The sequence below is a fragment of the Trichechus manatus genome, unplaced genomic scaffold, assembly GCF_000243295.1.
Source record: "Trichechus manatus latirostris isolate Lorelei unplaced genomic scaffold, TriManLat1.0 scaffold00097, whole genome shotgun sequence".
In the NCBI taxonomy this organism is placed as follows: Eukaryota; Metazoa; Chordata; class Mammalia; order Sirenia; family Trichechidae; genus Trichechus; species Trichechus manatus.
This window is the reverse complement of record NW_004444033.1, coordinates 6,961,500-6,979,383: the sequence shown is the minus strand read 5'-3', so window position 1 is coordinate 6,979,383 and position 17,884 is coordinate 6,961,500. Positions and strand designations below refer to the sequence as shown.

The 17,884-nt window shown below is 49.4% G+C and overlaps 1 protein-coding gene across 1 annotated transcript in view; it reads left to right on the top strand.

Moving 5' to 3' along the window:
- The window catches only part of PLXNA4 (plexin A4), a 466,135-nt gene that overhangs the window by 85,843 nt on the left and 362,408 nt on the right, over window positions 1-17,884 (top strand). Inside the window, exon 4 of the mRNA XM_023737117.1 lies at window positions 16,627-16,668. Within this exon, the coding sequence (XP_023592885.1) occupies window positions 16,627-16,668 (42 nt within the window). The remainder of the gene's footprint in view (window positions 1-16,626; window positions 16,669-17,884) is intronic.

The following is a 17,884-nucleotide window of genomic DNA, read 5'->3' as shown; positions in this document are numbered from 1 at the left end:
GTTGCCATGCAAGCTGGCTGATTGGGCTGGGCCCCAGGGACAAGCAGTGTGGGTACACTAAGCAGCTATGACACCGTGGGGTTGAGGTTGGGTACAAACTATGACCAAAAGAGAGCATTGAGAGTCGATACTGGGAGTGCCCAATCTGAAGCCAAATCTAAGGCCAGGGAAGGAGGTGGGGATGGGGAATGGGAGACACAGCCGACTGTCAGGGCCTGAGCAGCACAGAGAGAGGGGAGGGAGGCCAAAGGTGGCAACAAAGACAGTGCCCCTGCGGTCGGTCTGTGTGGTGTGGGCAGCCAGCCTGGTTTAGAGGCCCAGGGAGGAGCAGTTATAGAATAACTGCACCCGGAAGGTGTTGGACAAGCCTCCATTGATTGCCTGACAGTGGTCATTGAGCCCTAGGGATCTCCCTAGGAGTCTGAGTCCCCAGCTTTTCCTTCTGTGGATCCTTGGCCTGGGATTGAGCCTTTGGGGCACTTGAGTGTCTAATTTCCCTCTTCTGCCTGCTCAGCTGAGTATAATGAGGGTAGAGAGGGAATTTCCCAAGATGGTAAATCTTTCTAGAATTCAGGGAGTTGCTCCAGGAGGTGTTAGGAAGGCTAGGGCTGGCCCGAGCCCTTTCATCTCCCTGCCCATGAGGTCTGGGGTATCACAGGTCAGGTCTCCCGTTTGGGGGCCTCTCCTTCCAGCCAGTGGAATGTGCATCACTCAAAGTTAGGAAGATGGTAAAGGATAAGAAGGTGCCCAGCTGACTGTGTTCTGTGAACAGAGTGGGAGCTTCAGACACAAGGCAGCATTCTATTCTTTGAACAGCACTTGTGTTACCTCCAAAGGGAAATAAATGCTATGCACAAAACTCAGGAAAACATCCTCTTTTGGAACAGTTCTGCCTGTGGCCACACGTGTTCGCTTTCAGCCGTGTTTTATTTGTTGTTCTTTTACCCCCTGCTGCCTGTTTTCAGCACTGTCTAGCAAGGTGGGCACGAAAGCCTTTGCTCTGTGTTGAGGATGGAAGCTTCCTGTGCCTTGTCCACCCCAGGGAACCAAAGGCCTGTGTCTCGCATCTCTTTGGTTGCTAAGAGGCTAGCATAAATGCGTGACATCAAACCAGTTGCTGTAGTAACAGGTAACATCACACAGATGCCAAAAGTGATGAATGATATCACAGTCAAAAAGACTGATTTTTCTTCAAAAACTTTTTACTTTGGTGGGGGAAGGTTCTTAGAATTTTGGAAATGAAATATAGCTCCTAAGTTTTCCAGCCCAGTCAAGTGCGATAATCTAGTTATATTCGTCGCTGTCACCCATTTGGTATGGCTGTCAACCAGAACCAGAGAGATTTACATATATAAGAGCAGCTGGTATAATGGTGTCCATTACAATGGTGCTATGACAGTGCATGGAAATTCTGGTGGTGTAGTGGTTAAGAGCTATGGCTGTTAACCAAAAGGTTGGCAGTTCGAATCCACCAGGCATTCCTTGGAAAATCAACGAGGCAGTTCCACTCTGTCCTATAGGGACGCTATGAGTTGGAATCGACTCGACGGCAACAAGTTTTGTTTTTTTTTGTTTTGTTTTATATAGTGCATGGACAGGGTGGGATAACTCTGTACGTGTATTGCTGTTCCTTGCAGAGAGACAATGGGGAAAAACACAGAAAGCGACTCAAAAGACCCAAGTTCAGGTTTCCGCAGTGCCATTTCTAGTGTGTGACTAAAGTTGCTTCATCTTTCTTGCCTCATCCATAAGATGAGTGATGTGAACCCACTTCACAGGGAAGTGGTGAGAAGTGAATGACAGAAAATACATGAAAGCACTCTGTCTTAGTTTCCAAGTGCTGCTGTAACAGAAATACCACAAGTGGGTGGCTTTAAGAATAGAAATTTATTTTTTCTCAGTTCAGGGGGCTAGAAGTCCCAATTCAGGGCGCCGGCTCTAGGGGAAGGCTTGGTCTGTCTGTTCTGGGGGAAAATCCTTGTCTTAGCTCCAGTGTTCTTCTTGGTGTTCCTTGGAGATCTCCATGCGCTATCTATCTTTCCCCCATTTTGCCTACTTCCCTCTGTGTTTATTCTCCTCCTTTTGTAACTCAAAAGTCTTAGGTTTAAGACACACCCTGTACTAATAGGGCATCATTAACATAACAAGGAAAACTCTATTCCCAGATGGGATTACATCCACAGGTATACGGGTTAGGATTCCAACACACATTTTTGGGGGACACAATTCAATCCATAACACACTTCATACATTGTAACAGGCTCACCAAATGCTAATTCCCATTAACAATACTCTCTTGTAAGAAATTCTCCACAGCCACCTGTCCTAAGTTTCTACATCTGTGAAATAGAGACAGCATTTCAGTCCTTCCCCACTCCCTTACCATTCACCGTCCTCCCCTTCCCTCTCCCCTGTTAGTGAAGAAAGAATAAGAGATGTGAAAAGCTTGGAGTTTTGTGAAACCAAGGAGTGGGATAAATACCTTATATTGATTATGATGATTATATCTGGGACTAGAAAAATATGATTGCTTGGTTGTCAGTAGCAACCAGATGGAAATTCCTCTTCATCTGTGAATCTGTGAAATCTAGAATACAAGTTATCTGCTTCCAAAATACAATGGAGGAACAGGCACAAGGTAGACATTTCCATTACAAATGGGAGACACTGGAGGGAAAGAAGGGATAATGGGCACCAAGCAAGTCCAAAACCCAGCAGAACAATTTACATTAGCTCTCAAGGCTTGAAAATAATCCTCTGTTCTCCAGGACCATCTGGGTAACAGCCCCGCCCTCTAGACTCTGAATTCTTGGTGGAGACCCGTCAGCCCAGGGCTTCAGCTCCACTTTCCAGGTCCTCTGGGATGGCAGCTCTGCTCCCTTAGCTTTAGGCGGCCTCATTCTCCTAGTCCGTCTGTGTGGTGACCCCATGCCCTTGGCCCCAACTGGCCCCATTCTTCTGCCCCTTGGACATGGCAGCCCTGCCCCCTCAGCTTTGGGTTGTGGCCCCATCCCCCTGTCACACCTTGATGCCAGCCCCACACTCTGGAACCGAGTTGGCAGAGATCCAACTCTCTGAAACCTAGGAGACTGTGGCCCCACCCTTTGAGATGCAGGAGACCATAACCCCATCCTTTGAAACAGAGAAGGTGCTCCTTCCAACAGTTCTGCTGATCCTCGGGGTGCTCCAGGGATGGTCCTTTTCTTTTCTTGGAGGACAATAGATATAGCTCCTTTGGTCTGTTTCCTTTCCGTAGAATTCCAAGAGGCAGACTGCCTACTTTCCTTTTGCTCTTTCTCTGTCCCCTTCGTTCTAAGCTGATGGGTTTTCTGCTATGGTAGTTGGTTAGATCTATCAGTCACAGGCTTAATCTCTTTAACAAAACATTGTGTAGCCATATCCTTGGTGAACATTGTATTCTTAGTTTGTACAACAGAATTTTCCAGATCTTTGAGTTCTGTTTTCATTTTGCACAGTTCATTTTTAAGTCCATCTCTTTCCTCTTGTATTTTACTATAAGCAGCAAGGAGAAACCATGCTTCCCCTTTAAGATCTTGCTTAGAAATCTCATCAGCCAGATACCCAAGTTCATCACTGACAAGTTCTACCTTCCACCAAACATTTGAACATAATTCAGACAAGTTCTTTGCCACTGCATAAAAAGAAAAAGCATCACCCTTCCTCCACTGCCCAATCACGTGTTCATCATTTTCTTTTAAAGCCTCACCAGAAGCACATTTAACGTCCACATTTCTAGCAACGTTCTGTTGCTGGCACCATATGTAATCTCTAAGACGATAGAGACTCTCTATAGTTCCCTCACTTCCTTCTGAGCCCTCACCAGAATTGCCTTTGATGTCCATAATTCTACCAATAGTCTCTTCAAGGCAATCTAGGCTTTCACTATTAGGCACCTTAAAACTCTATCAGACTCTACTCATTACACCTTTCCAAAAACACTTCTACATGTTAGGTATCTGTTAGAGCAGCACCCCAATCTTCTGGTACCAAATTTTGTCTTAGGTATCTAGTGCTGCTACAATAATAAATACCACAAGTGGATGGCTTTAACAAACAGAAATTTATTTTCTCACAGTTTAGAAGGCTAGAAGTTTGAATTCAGAGCACTGACTAGAGGGGAAGTCTTTCTCTCTCTGTCGGCTCTGGAGGAAGGTTCTTATCTCTTTAGCTTCTTCTTCCTGGTTCCTTAGAGATCTCCATGTGTCTGGGCATCAGTCTTCCCTGATCTCTGATCTGCTTGCTTATTTAATCTCTTTTATATCTCAAAAGAGATTGACTCAGGATACACCCTACCTTAATCCTGCCTCATTAAACAACAAAGACAGTCCATTCCCAAATGAGAGTATAACCACAGGCATAGAGGTTAGGATTTACAACACATATTTTGGGGGGACACAATTCAATCCATAACACCCTGGGAACAGAAGCACATTTCTTATTTTTTACTCCCTAGCCCTGTGCCCTTGATCAAGCATTCTTCCTTGTGGGAGATGTGATTGGTTGTACGTGGAATTTGGGGAGTTTGCAAGGAGGCTTGACTAAGGGCATGACAGAAGGGTTGTGTTGGTTAGGCCAGGAATGGACGGTGACTCTTCCTCCTTTGGCCACATTCCCCTTCAGAGCAGAGACATGAAGCCTAGCTGGTTGGCAATGGGGCCTGGAGGAGGCAGTAGCAGAACAGGCAAGGGAAGAGAGTCTGCCGTTGCGGAGCACCACGGAACTCTCAAAGGAGAATGGAGGGCCGCCTGAGAGAGGTGAGGCGGAGCCCACGAGAAGTGGTGGGCAAGGGTGTGGTGAGGCCCTGGGCTTGGGAAAGCCACTTCCTCCTGAGCAGGAGTGCATGTCCCAGGCAGGCACTGGTTCGGAGAGGATGAGCAAACCTCAGCCAGGTCCCTGAGTTCCAGCTTCCTGTGTCTTTAAGCCAGGGTCCAGGCACTGGGTCACAGCCTGTGCTGGGCCACAGCCTGTACTGGACACACACCATCTTGTACACCCTTATTTAACAATTGTCCTTGTTTATGCAGTCACATGCCAGGGAGTGGCGAGGCCAGGAACAGAAGAATCCAGACTGCCTGCAGCAAACCCTGTGCTGTTTTTCCCAAGATGCTGAAACTCTGATCAACAGGTCAGAGCCCTAACAAGTAGTTGATCAACAAATCTTGAGCACAGAGTATCCCCAAAGAGAGTCTTGGCGGGTTAAGGAACCCCTAGACTTGCCTGCTGGTCAGCGGCCTTGGCTTGGATCCCTTGCTGAGCCCCTGAGTATCTAAGAAAGAGGCATTCTCTGGGTCTGCCATCCCTTCTCCCTTCCCCAATGTTGGGGGCTGGGAGTTGTCTGTAAGGCATGTTAACTTTCTGACCAAGGTCCTCATATGTGGACCTATACAATTTTGCACCTGAGCTGACCCTAGGGAGTGACTAGGGGAGGGATCCACCACCCAGGACTTGGAGGGCAGGGAAGGAGGTGGTGGGATCGGAGAATGCGGTCGGCTACCCTCCCACCCCTCTGCTGAAAAGAACCAGCTCCAGTCCAAACATGCCTTCTGACAATTCGACAGACTTATTGACCCCTGGCTGTAGTCAACTCACTGACAGCTGGTTTAGATTTTTTTTAGCTCTCAAAGAGTATTTTCACTAGTATGCATTTGCCTAACACTTTAAAAGTTATTTTGGTATAAAACTAGTAATAATGGCTAATGTTTCCTGAGCATTTGCCCTGTGCCAGGCGCTGCGGTAAGCACGTTACATGTATAACCTCCTCTAAACTTCACCACAACCCTATGAGATAGGTGTTATTATTACCCCATTTTACAGATGAGGAAACTGGGTCCCAGGGAGGGTTGGCCATTACACAGTGAGTAGATGCTGGAGCTGGGTTTGAGCCCAGCTCAGCTGACTCCAGGGTCTGTACTTAAAATCACGATCGCCTGGCAAGTGTCTCTCCATTTTGCCTGGCAAGTGTCTCTCCATTCCAGGCCACCTTTCTGCTCCTCTCAGGGTGTGGCCCAAGCTGCTGGTCTCTGTCCTAGTTCAGGGTTTCTTTAAATGGATTCCTTACTCACCCCGGGCCTCACTATACTCTGTTGCCAGATTAATTTTCCGAGCCTCATTGCCAACCAAGCTCCTCTGCTCAGAAGAGCCAATGCTTCCCACCTCCTACAGAAGTTTAAACTCCTTGGTCCGGCATTCTTGGTCCTCAATGATCTCCATACAACTTGACATTCAACTCAGCACTCATTGTTATTCCTCAGACTGCGCTCGTGAATCCGCAGCTGAACCATCCCTGTTCTTCCATCCTCCACCATGCCTGAGGCCCTTGCTAGTTTATTCCCTCTGGCTGGAATTCTTCTCTCCTCTTGCTTCTCCCTGTGCCCCACCTGTACACACCTGACCCACTCATCTTGTTAGGCTTAGCTCAACTGCTGTGGTTATTAGGCTGTGCTTGATGACCTCCAAAAAAAAAAAAACAAGAAAAACCAGACTTGTTGCTGTCAAGTCGATTCCGACTCATAACAACCCTATAGGACAGAGTAGAACTGCCCCATAGGGTTTCCAAGGAGTGAGTGGTGGATTCAAACTGCTGACCTTTTGGTTAGCAGCCAAGCTCTTAACCACTGTGCCACCAGGGCTCCTTAATGCCCTCGGCTGAGTAAATTCTCCCTCCTCTGGACTTGCATAGGATTTATCTGACTTTCTGTTACTACTTCCACCTTGTACCTATGCTCATTGACTCACTCGTTCAGCAGTTACCAAGCCTGTCCTGTGTGTCCCATACAATGCTGGGTGCTGCTGGAGACAAAGGGGACCCAGCTTCCTATGGCTGCCTTAGCAAAATACCACAAAGTGGGTGGCTTTAAAGAGAAGAAATACATCATCTTACAGTTCTGGAGTCTGGAAGTCCAAATCAGCACATCCACCCTGTTGATTTCTTCTGATGGATCGGAAAGAGGAACTGGTCCATGCCTATCTCCAAGCTCCTGGTAGCTCCTGGTAATCCTTGGCGTTCCTTGGCTCGCAGCTGTGTCTTCCTCCACTTTCACCCAGCCATCTTCCCTCTGACTCTCTGTTCCCATGTCTGTTCTCCGCTTTCAAGGACACCACTCAGATGGGATTAGAACCCACCCTGCTCCAGTATGACTTCATGTGAACTTATAACATCTTCAAAGATCCTATTTCCAAACAAGGTCATATTCACAACTACCGGGAGTTAGGACTTCAGCGTCTGTTTTTCAGATGCACAATTCAATCCATAACAGCCCTCAAGGTACTAACTGCATGGAGACCTGGTATCAGTGTGTGTCTGATATCCTGTGTCTGATTTCCATCTGGCACGGTGCCATAGAGCCTGTTTTGAATGAATGAAGATGCTTGAAAGTCCTATTGCTCAAAGGAGACGCAGTAGGAGTAAATCGTGGCAGATTGGGTTATGCTGCATAGAAAGCCAGGAGTGTGATCCTTTGTTATTTTGTATGCCAGGGAGACTCTGCCTAAAGAGGACACATTGAAAAGAATTCCTCTTGCATTCTCTTCTGGGGAGGGATTGCTTGCCTGGCTGGGAAACGTCTCTCCCAGTGGCCCAGCCTGCTCCTGGGAACTGGGTGCTCAGAGATGGCTTGATTTCCTGAGGTTTGCTTGGTTGGTGATAGCCTGGCCTAGTGTGCCAACGTCACCCAGCAGAGACTGACACTGAGACTCTGTCCAAATGCTGTGTTGGGCTCATGGAGCCAAAGAATGGCTACACTTTGGGTGTGGAATCATCAGAGGAACTGAAGTCTTTTAGCAACGTGCTAGAGCAGAGGTCTGCAAACTCCAACCCAGGGGCCAGATCTGGCCGCCACCTGTTTTCTTACGGCTCACAAACCGAGGATGGTTTTCACATTTTTAAAGGTTGAAAAAAAAAAAAGACGAAGTAGTTTTAAAAGGTTGCAAAAAACATTTCATAATATGTCACGACATGTAAAAATTATATGTAATACAATTTTCAGTGTCCATAAATAAAGTTTTATTGGAACACAGTCATGCTCATTTGTTTACCTATTGTCCTGAGTTCCTTTTGCTCTGCCATGGCCAAGGTGAGAAGTTGCAACAGAGACTGTTTGACCCACAAAGTGAATAATATTTATTCTCTGGCCCTTTACAGGAAAAGCTTGCTTACCCTTGTGCTGAGGGACAAAATTCTTCCAGTACCCACACTTTCGGTCAAGAATAATGAGCTTTCTAGCTTTCTCAGAGCCCAGGGCTGGTCAGCTGCCAGTCTGGGGACAAAAGGCAGGTGGTAAGATCCCTGCAAATGGACAAAGCAGTAGTCCGGGGTCTGGAGTTCCCAGTTCTGTGTGGTTCAGGGCGAGACCTTTTCTTCTCTGGGTCTTTGTTCTTCCTCAAAAATGAGCGGTTTGGCTGAATGATCCACTAGGTCTTTTTTTCCTGTCAGACAGACTCAACTCCCTGGTCTTCCTGTCAGGTAGGCTTAGCTCTCTGGTATACCTGACCTGTTCTGCAGACTGGTCTGCATGCAGGAGGATGGTCTTGGGCCTCCCAGGCTGATCCTGTAGGGCTCTAGCTCAGCCAGCAGGGGGCACACAGGAGCACCCTTGTTCCCCACCCCCGGGGCCACAGCCCTTGTGCTCCCAATGCCCCCCGAGGAGCACCATCCTTTTCCTTACATTGGTCCCTTTTTGGACTCACTTCAGCCTTTTTTGAGACGCCAGAGAGGGAGGAGAACTGTAATTATGTAATTCCTCCTCGTTATCTTACTAATTGTTCTTAGAGCTGTTTTCTAAACTGATTGGAAACAATTGCAGACAAGGATGAAGTGGGAGGAAGACGAGTCCCCGGCAGATGGCCAGAGCCAGGCTGTCTACTGGAGGCGGCTGACCGTGGTGGGCGGACGGCTGGGCTGAGGGGTCCTGGGGACCAGGCCGCCACCCATGTTTCCTTGTGCCAGAGCAGTGGGGGTGCCGAGAAGGGGGCGCTCATTCAGGAGTTTGCAGCTTCAGTTTAATCATTCAAGAATGAGAACAAATCTCTCCTGCTCCTGGCCCCCAGAGGCCTGGCTGTTTTCCCTTTCTCTACTGTGTGTGACGTTCGTGGTGCTCCCTGGGGACCCCGCCAGGCCAACAGGGAGCAAGGCCCTTCCCTCCTGGCATCGAATAGTTTGTGTTTTCTTGACAGAAAAAAAAATGCAACTTTTGAGTCATTTGGCACCCCTAGAAAGCCAGTAAGTGCCAGTGGAGGGAGAGCCTGGGGCTTCCTGCTGCTTTGGGCTCCAGCTGATGGAATGCGCCCTGGAAGTATACCCTTGGGAGAGACGCTGAGGGGCTGCCTTCTGTGGGCCAGGCCCCAGGAAAGGGACCCACATAAACGCCCCCAGCACTTGCTGTAAATTGGAATGCAACCCTTTGCTGCACAGTTCCCTGCACTCAGAGGGGCCAGTCAGGGAGGGGGACATTCAGGCCACTTGGAGCTGTCCTTCAGGTGCGCCTCGATTTCTCCTCTGTGATGCCAACACCCTCCCCTCCCCCACTCTTCCTCTCCTCTCACATACTTTGTGGAACAATAAGAGACAATGTCTAATAAAAGCCTTGTTTCCTGGAAAGGGAAGGCAAGATGGGACCATCAGGGATGACCATGCTGCCTGCTGTGTGTGAGGTTCTGGGCACACCCCAGACACCATCTCTTCTAACATCCATGGAAACCCCCTGAGGCAGGGCAGATGCTCATCCTGTCTTACTTTTGAGAAAACATTTGAGAACGAAGGATTCAATTCGATCCCTGAAACATTTCTGGAGCCTCAACTGTGTGGTGTGGGAAATGGAGCAAGACAGGGCCCTTCCCTAAGGACCTTGACTTTCCGAGCTCATGTGATGTTCACGAGGGCGGGCCTTCACAGCTGTCTGTCTGATCCCAGAGCTCACCCACCAGACCCAGAAGCTGCCCATTAAGGCTGGAGACCATAGGCTCTGTTCTTTTGGGAGCAGGGGTGGGGGCACGAGGATTGTAACTGCTGAGTGTGGGGAGGGGGCTGTCCAGTCTGCTGTGTCTGTGTCTCCTCCCTCTTCCCAGCCCCTGGATCCAGACGGGGAGTGTGCGGGGTGCCAGTGGAGTTCTGGGTACCCAGAGGAGATTCTATCTTGGTCCTCTCCCCAGAACACCCAAGCTCTCCTGACCGTTTATTATTATTATTATTGTGGTAAATATATATGCAAGAAAACATTTACCATTTCAACAATCTTCACACGTACAGTTCAGTGACATTAATTATGTTCATCATGTTAAACTATCACCCATATCCTTTTCCAGATTTTTCCATCACCCTAAACAGAAGCTCAATGTCCCCTAATTGTGAGTCCGCCTTTTCTCCATCCCTCACACCCACCCAGGTAACCACTAATAAACTTTGGCCTCTATACACTTTCCTGTTCTAGATATTTCATATGAGTGGGATCATACAGTATTTGTCCTTTTGTGACTGACTGATTCACTCAGCATGTTTTCAAGGCTCCTGCCTCAGCAGGCTGCCTTGGGCGTGTCCATCTGGTACCCCGTTTCTCTGAAGGCTTTCAGGTGGGGGTGGGTGGGAAGACGCCCCTGAGGTGTTTTTCGTTCCCTGACTGGCAGACACCCAGCACCTCACGGCCTCCCTCAGTGGCCCCACCCCACGCCCACCACTTTACTTTAGAGCTTGTTACGTCCTAGTGGGGGCATCTTGGGGTTGCTGACTGGTTCCTCAGTGGAGCCTGCTCTTGTGCCCCGTTTTTTGTTCAGTCAGCTGAGGTGGGTCCCAGGGGCCATGTGAGTAGGCCCATCCCTGGCCTGTGGGGCTGTACAGCATGATCCCCGGGGTCAGGGTCCAAGACCAAGGTGTCTCAGACTTATTTTCGTTTTCATTATTACTACCTCGTCCCCATCCCAAGAAAAAAGAAATCAAATTTAAGTTCATCCTAACCAGAAGGTATACCATACTAACGTGTGAGAATTGTCAGATAGGTTGAGCTTTGGAGGGCTACCAACCATTGTACTAAGATTTTTCCCTCCCCAAGAACCAAAGTTTGCCCCCCTTTGAGCATGTATGCCCAAGGCTTTCCAGAACATGATCTGAAATGGTAGGAGATTTCTTTGTAGTCTCACTGAACACACAAAAGCAAGGGGCTTCGTGAATGGAGAACACGGTTTCAAGGACGGAGTCCAACGTGTAGACTTGGAAGTAACTCTACTAAGGCAGTGAATCACTGTGCATCTCTGGACCCTTCCATTTATAGAACTCGAACACCCGCCGCTGCCCCTCAGCCACCTAGGAGGCCACACTTAGGGTGGAGCAGGTGTGCCTCATGGCGGGGAGGAGGAAAGGGGACAAGACAATAGCACTGACTGGTTCTTCCCATAGCTTCCACTGCGACCAGCCAGACGAGGGCGTCCCTGGTAGAGGGGAGCCTGCACCTCCCTCAGCCTGGCCTTCTGAAGATGGCTCTCCTGAGGGTGTCTGTGGCATGGCTGGTGATGGAGGGCAGTGGGGTCTTCAGGGTGATTGGGAGACACTGGGCAGTCCCTCTGCACATCTCCTCCTTGGCCTCCCGTCTTTCCACATCCCCATGAGCACGCTTACTTCCCTCTGGGGGAGCCCTTCTGCCCCTTTCCCGGGCAGCAGAGGCTAGGAGGAACAAGAAATCCCCCTGCATTGCTTTCCTTCTAAACGCAGGCCCTCTGAGCCTCCCGGAGCTGCACTTTATGGGTGTTTTCTCTACTTCTGGGCCAGGGAGCAGGGCCGAGGAGCACCGCAGGGGCCCAGGCAAGAAGCCGAAGCCTCCCGTTTGGAGCAGGCAGAGTCAGACTCCATGGGCAGACTCTGTCTGGCATCTGACCAATGTGTATTTAGTGGGGAGCACAAATGAGAAGCAGGCTTCTGCAGCTTGGCTCCCGTTGCTTTCTCCCAATCTCCTCCACTGTCCCTTCTTCTCTGCTTTCCTTCTTCCTCATCTCCCCCTTCCTTCCGGGTCTTATGGCCTGGCTGTGGGTCTCTCAGACACATTCCGCCTAAAGGCAGTTCCCCCCGACCAAGGCAGCTCCCCCCGACCAAGCAGGTTCCCCCGACCAAGCAGGTTCCCGCGGACCAAGCAGGTCCCCCTGACCCAGCAGGTCCCCCTGACCCAGCAGGTCCCTCTGACCAAGGCAGGTCCCCTGACCAAGTGGGTCCCCCTGACTAAGGCAGGTCCCCCTGACCAAGGCAGGACTTACTGGGAATGGAGGGAGGAGGAGAAGGAGCAAAAGGAGGAGAGAGGAGGGGACCATTACTTCTAGTAAATAGAAATGAACCTTTCCCTGGCCCAAGGAGGTCAGCCCCCACTTCCCTTGCTTGCCCACCAAGGTTGTAAAATTCCTTTCTAACTTCTACCAATTCCCCTGTTACTTCCAGAAACATACAATTAGCTCTAAAAGTGTCTCCAAGCTGTGGCCAGTTAGAAATTTATGACCTTTTAAAACAGCTTTCCTTTAAAGTGGCTAATTAGGTATGTTTCTCCAATGGTAACTTAAAAAATGCCCTTTGGTCTGCACTCCAGGGGAAGGAGAACAAATCCCCTTATTATACTGGCACTGGGGAGATGTGGACGGTTGAGGCAGCCCACGAGCTCCAGCGGCCTCTGAGGAGAGGTCCAGACGCCACCCTTTATGGGTTTGGCGGCAAGGTGGGTTTCGGGGCCAACTGATTTCTGTGTTTCAGACGTGGCCTGGGAACCGTGCAGCCCAGCGGGTCTGGGTGGGAGGCTAGGGTCATGAGGGGCAGCGAGGGGCCCACCCACCAGGGTGCAGTCGTGCCCAGACACCCAGGTGACAGGGGACAAGCCTTCTCAGGGGCTGCCCAAGGGGATGGGCGGCTGGGGCGGTGCCTGGACACAGGGTCTGACTACTGCCCAGCCACACGCTTGCCAGATATGCCATCCAGGGAGGCCATTTATTCCATAGACAGTGACGAATTGAACAAAAAGCGAGGAGGAGCCCCTTGTGTATCATGTCCTCACACTGGGGAGGGGGCAGGTCACAAAGTCCCTGGGCAAGGAGGACCCAGGGAAGGAAGCTCGGGGCTGGTGGGGGTCACTGACCTCCTGACTTGCCTGGCAGGGTGAGGGGCTCCAGCAGGATTTGGGGCCCCGTGGAGTGATGGAGGATGACTTCAGCTCAGGGATAGTGCATACAGTCCGCATCTTCCTGCTGAGCCCCTTCCTAGCCCCTTCCTCTGCAGCCTGTCTGGGGACTTGGAGGTTGGCAGTGGGTTTCTTGGATCCAACTCTTTTCCAAAAGCAGCTCAGAAATGGGACAAAATCCGGGCCCAGAGGGGCCAGGGCACTCGAGAACCAGTGTGTGACCCACAACTTCTGCATTTCCAAGGCCCAGGCCAGATGGAGTCTGGAGGACAGGGCTACTGTCCTTCCCGGGGGGCTGGGGAGTCCACTGAGGCCCAGCGAGGGGGCAGCCTGGCTTGTCCCCCGCAGTTTCTTGGCTGTTCTGCATAGGACAGCCAAAGCAGAGCAAGAAGCAGGAGCATCGGTGAGCCCTGGTCTCCACGGGGGAAGGGCACAGGGCTCTGAGCAGGTCCCGGGTGGGGCAAAGCCCTGGGGGTGCTGCCCTCGGCACTGCATGGGGCATGGAGGTGCCTGGGGTGAGCAGTCCATTCTCCTCGAGTGCCATGCTGTTTGCCCCTCCGCCCAGACGCTGGTGGCTCTAGTCTCAACATCCCCACAGGTTGCTGTGCGAGTAACACAGTTATGAAGACACAGGACAGGGATAAACAGAAAACGTTCTGCAGCAGAGAGGGAGGAGGGAGGACCAGCCACAGTCAGGTGTTTGGTTATTTGGTCATTTCTGGAAGGAATAAAATTCCCGACAGGGATTCCAGGTCCCTTTAAAACCCGTGCTGTTGTACAAGGGAGGAGTGATAAATCAGGAATCAAATTACTCAGTTGACGTTTTGACATTCGCCTTTCTCAGGGGTCTTTTACCGCTCACCTCCTCTTTTTGCTTCCGTTACCATCTCTAGGAAAGCCAGAAGCAAGTGTGACCGGGGATCTGGCCCAAACCTCTGTAGGCTGTGTGCGGGGACTCAGTTTACCTATGAGAGAAAATGGACATGTGAATAGCCCGCGTTATCTTTGCAGCCGAGTGACAGATGGGTTAGCAGCTTTTCGGGCAGGTACAACACGGCTCATTCCTGGCTGCACACTTCCCAGCTGGGTGAGCTTGGGAGAACCGCTTTCCCTCTAAGCTTTGGCTTGTTAGGAAGATCAGATTAAATTATGCATGGATGGTGCACAGTGGAAATATCCACTTGATATGGTTGTTATAAAAATGGAAAGAGATGGTAGATGCAAAGCATCTAGCCCAGAGCTGGGGTGTGGAGCCCTCCACCAGGGTAGCATCTATCTTGTTACCGTCCCTTCTTAGAGAGTTCCATGGAGCGCACTCAGGAGGAGAAGAGAGAGGATGAACACAGCTCAGGAGTTGTGCAAGGAATTCTGAGCCACCCTAGGGCCTGAGGGGCAGGATGACAAATGGACTTCATCTGAACCCAGCACAGCCTCCATTTTTCTCTCCCCTGCCTCTCCAAGTCGGCCAAGGCCGAGGAGCTCGGCTCCTTTGGCACTGAGGGGGATTGCTTGGCCTGCCTCACCTTCCAAGTTTCCTGAGGTGCTGGGTCACCTGGTTTGCCCATCTTCTAGGGTGTCCACAGTTACTTACCAGTTTTCGATTTTGTAGCCAATGGGATAACAGTAACCACTTTACAGAGTAATTATGAGGATTAAGAGAGAGAATGCATGACCAGGAGCTCCTGGAACAGGGCCTGGCTCTTGGGAAGTGCTTAGTGAATGTTATGAATGTTACTTCCCTTCCCTCTGTGAACCCAATAGCCAAAAAACTGGCAACTAGATGTCTGACTAAGCACACCACTAATTAGCTTGAGCGATAAAGGAGACAGAAAAGAAACAAGAGCTGGGTCATTGGACATGACCACATGGATCCATCTCCGGAGGGGTTTCTGGTGGACAATTAGGCTGCATCATATACGTGAGTTGTGATAGGGAAGTGTCTCTACTGGAATGGCTGCTTGGAGGAGTGGAAAGCCCTTAGGTTCTGGAGGCAGATGAGCTTGTATTTGAATCTCAGCTTTACAATGTACCCTCTGTGTGACTTGGGGCAAATCACATACCCTCTTTGTACCTCTTTCGATGTGCCCATGTATGGGAAGGATTGGATGTCATTATGGGTGTAGAATGCTGGTAACACACAGTCAATCCCCAGTAGAAGTTAATTTCCCCCCCTTCCTCTTCTTGGAGGTAGATGGTCAGTTTATTCTGGGTGAGACATCGTTATTTGGCTGTAGATCCAAGTGTTTGGACCACTCCATGCAGAATCACATCTGGTTCCTGGGCTTACTTACTCTTCCTTGTGTCCCAACTCCTAGAATTAAAAAAAAAAAATTGTTGCCATTGATCAATTCCAACTCATAGCAACCCTATAGGACAGAGTAGAACTTGGCTGTAGGGTTTCCAAGGAGGGGCTGGTAGATTCGAACTGCTGATCTTTCGGTTAGCAGCTGAGCTCTTAACCACTGCACCACCAGGGCTCCACCCCTAAAATACTGCTTGTCATATGATAGACTCAAAATATTCAGTGACCTAGGTCCCAAAATAATAGTGTTTGTCTGTGACCTCAGATAGATGTTTCACCACGACTTCCCTGTGAAACGCTCAGGGCACTTTTAAGACATTGCTTTATTCTGGGGAGCATTTCAGAGGCATTATTTGATCTATTTAGATCCCTGGGTGATGCAACCAGTTTGTGATAGGCTGCTAACCAAAGGTTGGCGGTTTGAACCCACCCAGTGGCACTGCAGCAGAAAAGCCTGGCAATCTGCTTCTGTAAAGATTACAGCCAAGAAAACCCTATGGAGCAGTTCTACTTTGTAATACATGAGGTTGCCATGAATCATAATCAACTTGATGTCAATGGTTGGATAATTTGATCTACTTCACAGACAAGGCAGCTGAGGGATAGAAAAAGACAATGACTTGCTGTGATGGTTAATTGTATGTGTCAAATTGGCTAGGCTGTGGTGCCCAGTTGTTTGATTAAACACTAGTTGCTGTTAAGGAGTGATTAAATCAGTTGGCCTCACGTAAAGCAGATTACCTTCTATAATGTGGGTAGGCCTCAATCAGTTGAACATCTTAAGAGCCAAAAGCTTAGCTGATGAGGCTGTGGAAGGTGTAGTCCAAGAGTAGGTTCTGAGGAGAACCTGAGGATGAGCCCAGGGAGTAGAATCCTCACATGAACCAAGAAAGGCTTGGAAGGGCAGAAGCTCTCCCCGTTCTGTACAGGACCAGCAGGTTCTTGAACCGATTGGCTCACAGGCTCGTGGAGAAGACAAGAAGCAAAGAGACATTTCAGGGCCCTGTGAGAGACTCATGGCACAAGAAGGCACGTTCTCTCTGAGGAAAGAATTCAGGGAACAGGGACCATTAATCAAATGTTAGAACTCAGGATCTACCACAAAGGCACAAGGTCAACATAGGCTAGACCTTGATTCACGGTCAGCTGTAGCAGGGGTTGTTGGAGCTCCCCACACCCCACTCTATTCATGGATCTCTGTAGAGAAGGGTTAGCAACACACCACAAACATCGGTTGAACTTTACATGGTTTTGCTGTTGTTAGCTGCGATGGCTTCGATTCTGACCAGGGTGACCCCAAGTGTGCAGAGTAGAATGGCTCCATAGGAGTTTCAAGGCTGTGACCCTTTGGAAGCAGATTGCCAGGCCTGGGTGGGTTCAAACTGCCAACCTTTCAGCTAGTAGTCGAGTGCTGAACTGTTTACACCACCCAGGGCCTCCTATTATATGATCTAGGAGTTGACAAATAATGGCCTGCAACCCAAACCTGGTCTGCTGCCAGTTTTTGTAAAGGCCAAGAGCTAAGAATGATCTTTACATTATTTTATGGTTAAAAAAAAAAAATTATGTGACACATGAAAATTATATGAAATTCAAATTTTAGTGTCCATAAGTAAAGGTTTATTGGGACGTAGCCATATTTGCTCATTTGCATATTATCTGTGGCTGCTTTTCTGCTACAACAGCAGAGTTGAGTCATTGTGACAGAGACAATAGGGGCTGCAAAGCCAAAAATATTTACTCTCTGGACCTTTACAGAAAATTTGCTGACCCCTGGTCTAGTCTAGTATTTTTTTTTAAACTGTGAGTCACAACCCATAAGCCAGCCATGAATCAGTTTAGTGGCTTATGACCAGCACTTAAAAAACAAATAGAAGAATAGATAGAAAATAGTAGAGTGCATCACTTATTATAAGGCTGTTCTTAACTTTTACTTCACTTACATATGCACGTGTGTACTCTTGTCATGATGTGGATGGTTTTTCTAATTATGAGTTTTGGTCAAAAAAGTTGGAAAGCTCCTGGTCTAGGTGAGCCTAGGCCACTTTCTATTGTTGCCCCAGGTATCTGGGGTGACATTTGGAGACCACCCCTCAGCTACCTTTGTGCCTGCAGCCCAAAGACAAGCTAAGGTGGGTGCAGCCCGATTCTCTGCTACATTTCTCTCTCTCGGAGCTCTCTTGTCCACTCTGCCCACAACTCTGCCTACAACCAACCTCAAGTAAGACCCTCTTCTTCTTTCTGCCCAATTTTCTCCTGCTTTAAAATGAAAGTTCCCAATTTCTCAAGGGGAGTGAATGAGGGATGGTCACTCTTAGGCAGAAGGACAGAAGCAAGCAAGATCCAGGAGCAAGGGCACCGAGCTGCCTCCCTGCACCCTTCGAATGACAGCTGATACGGTGGTGACGAGGGACGGACCCCGCAC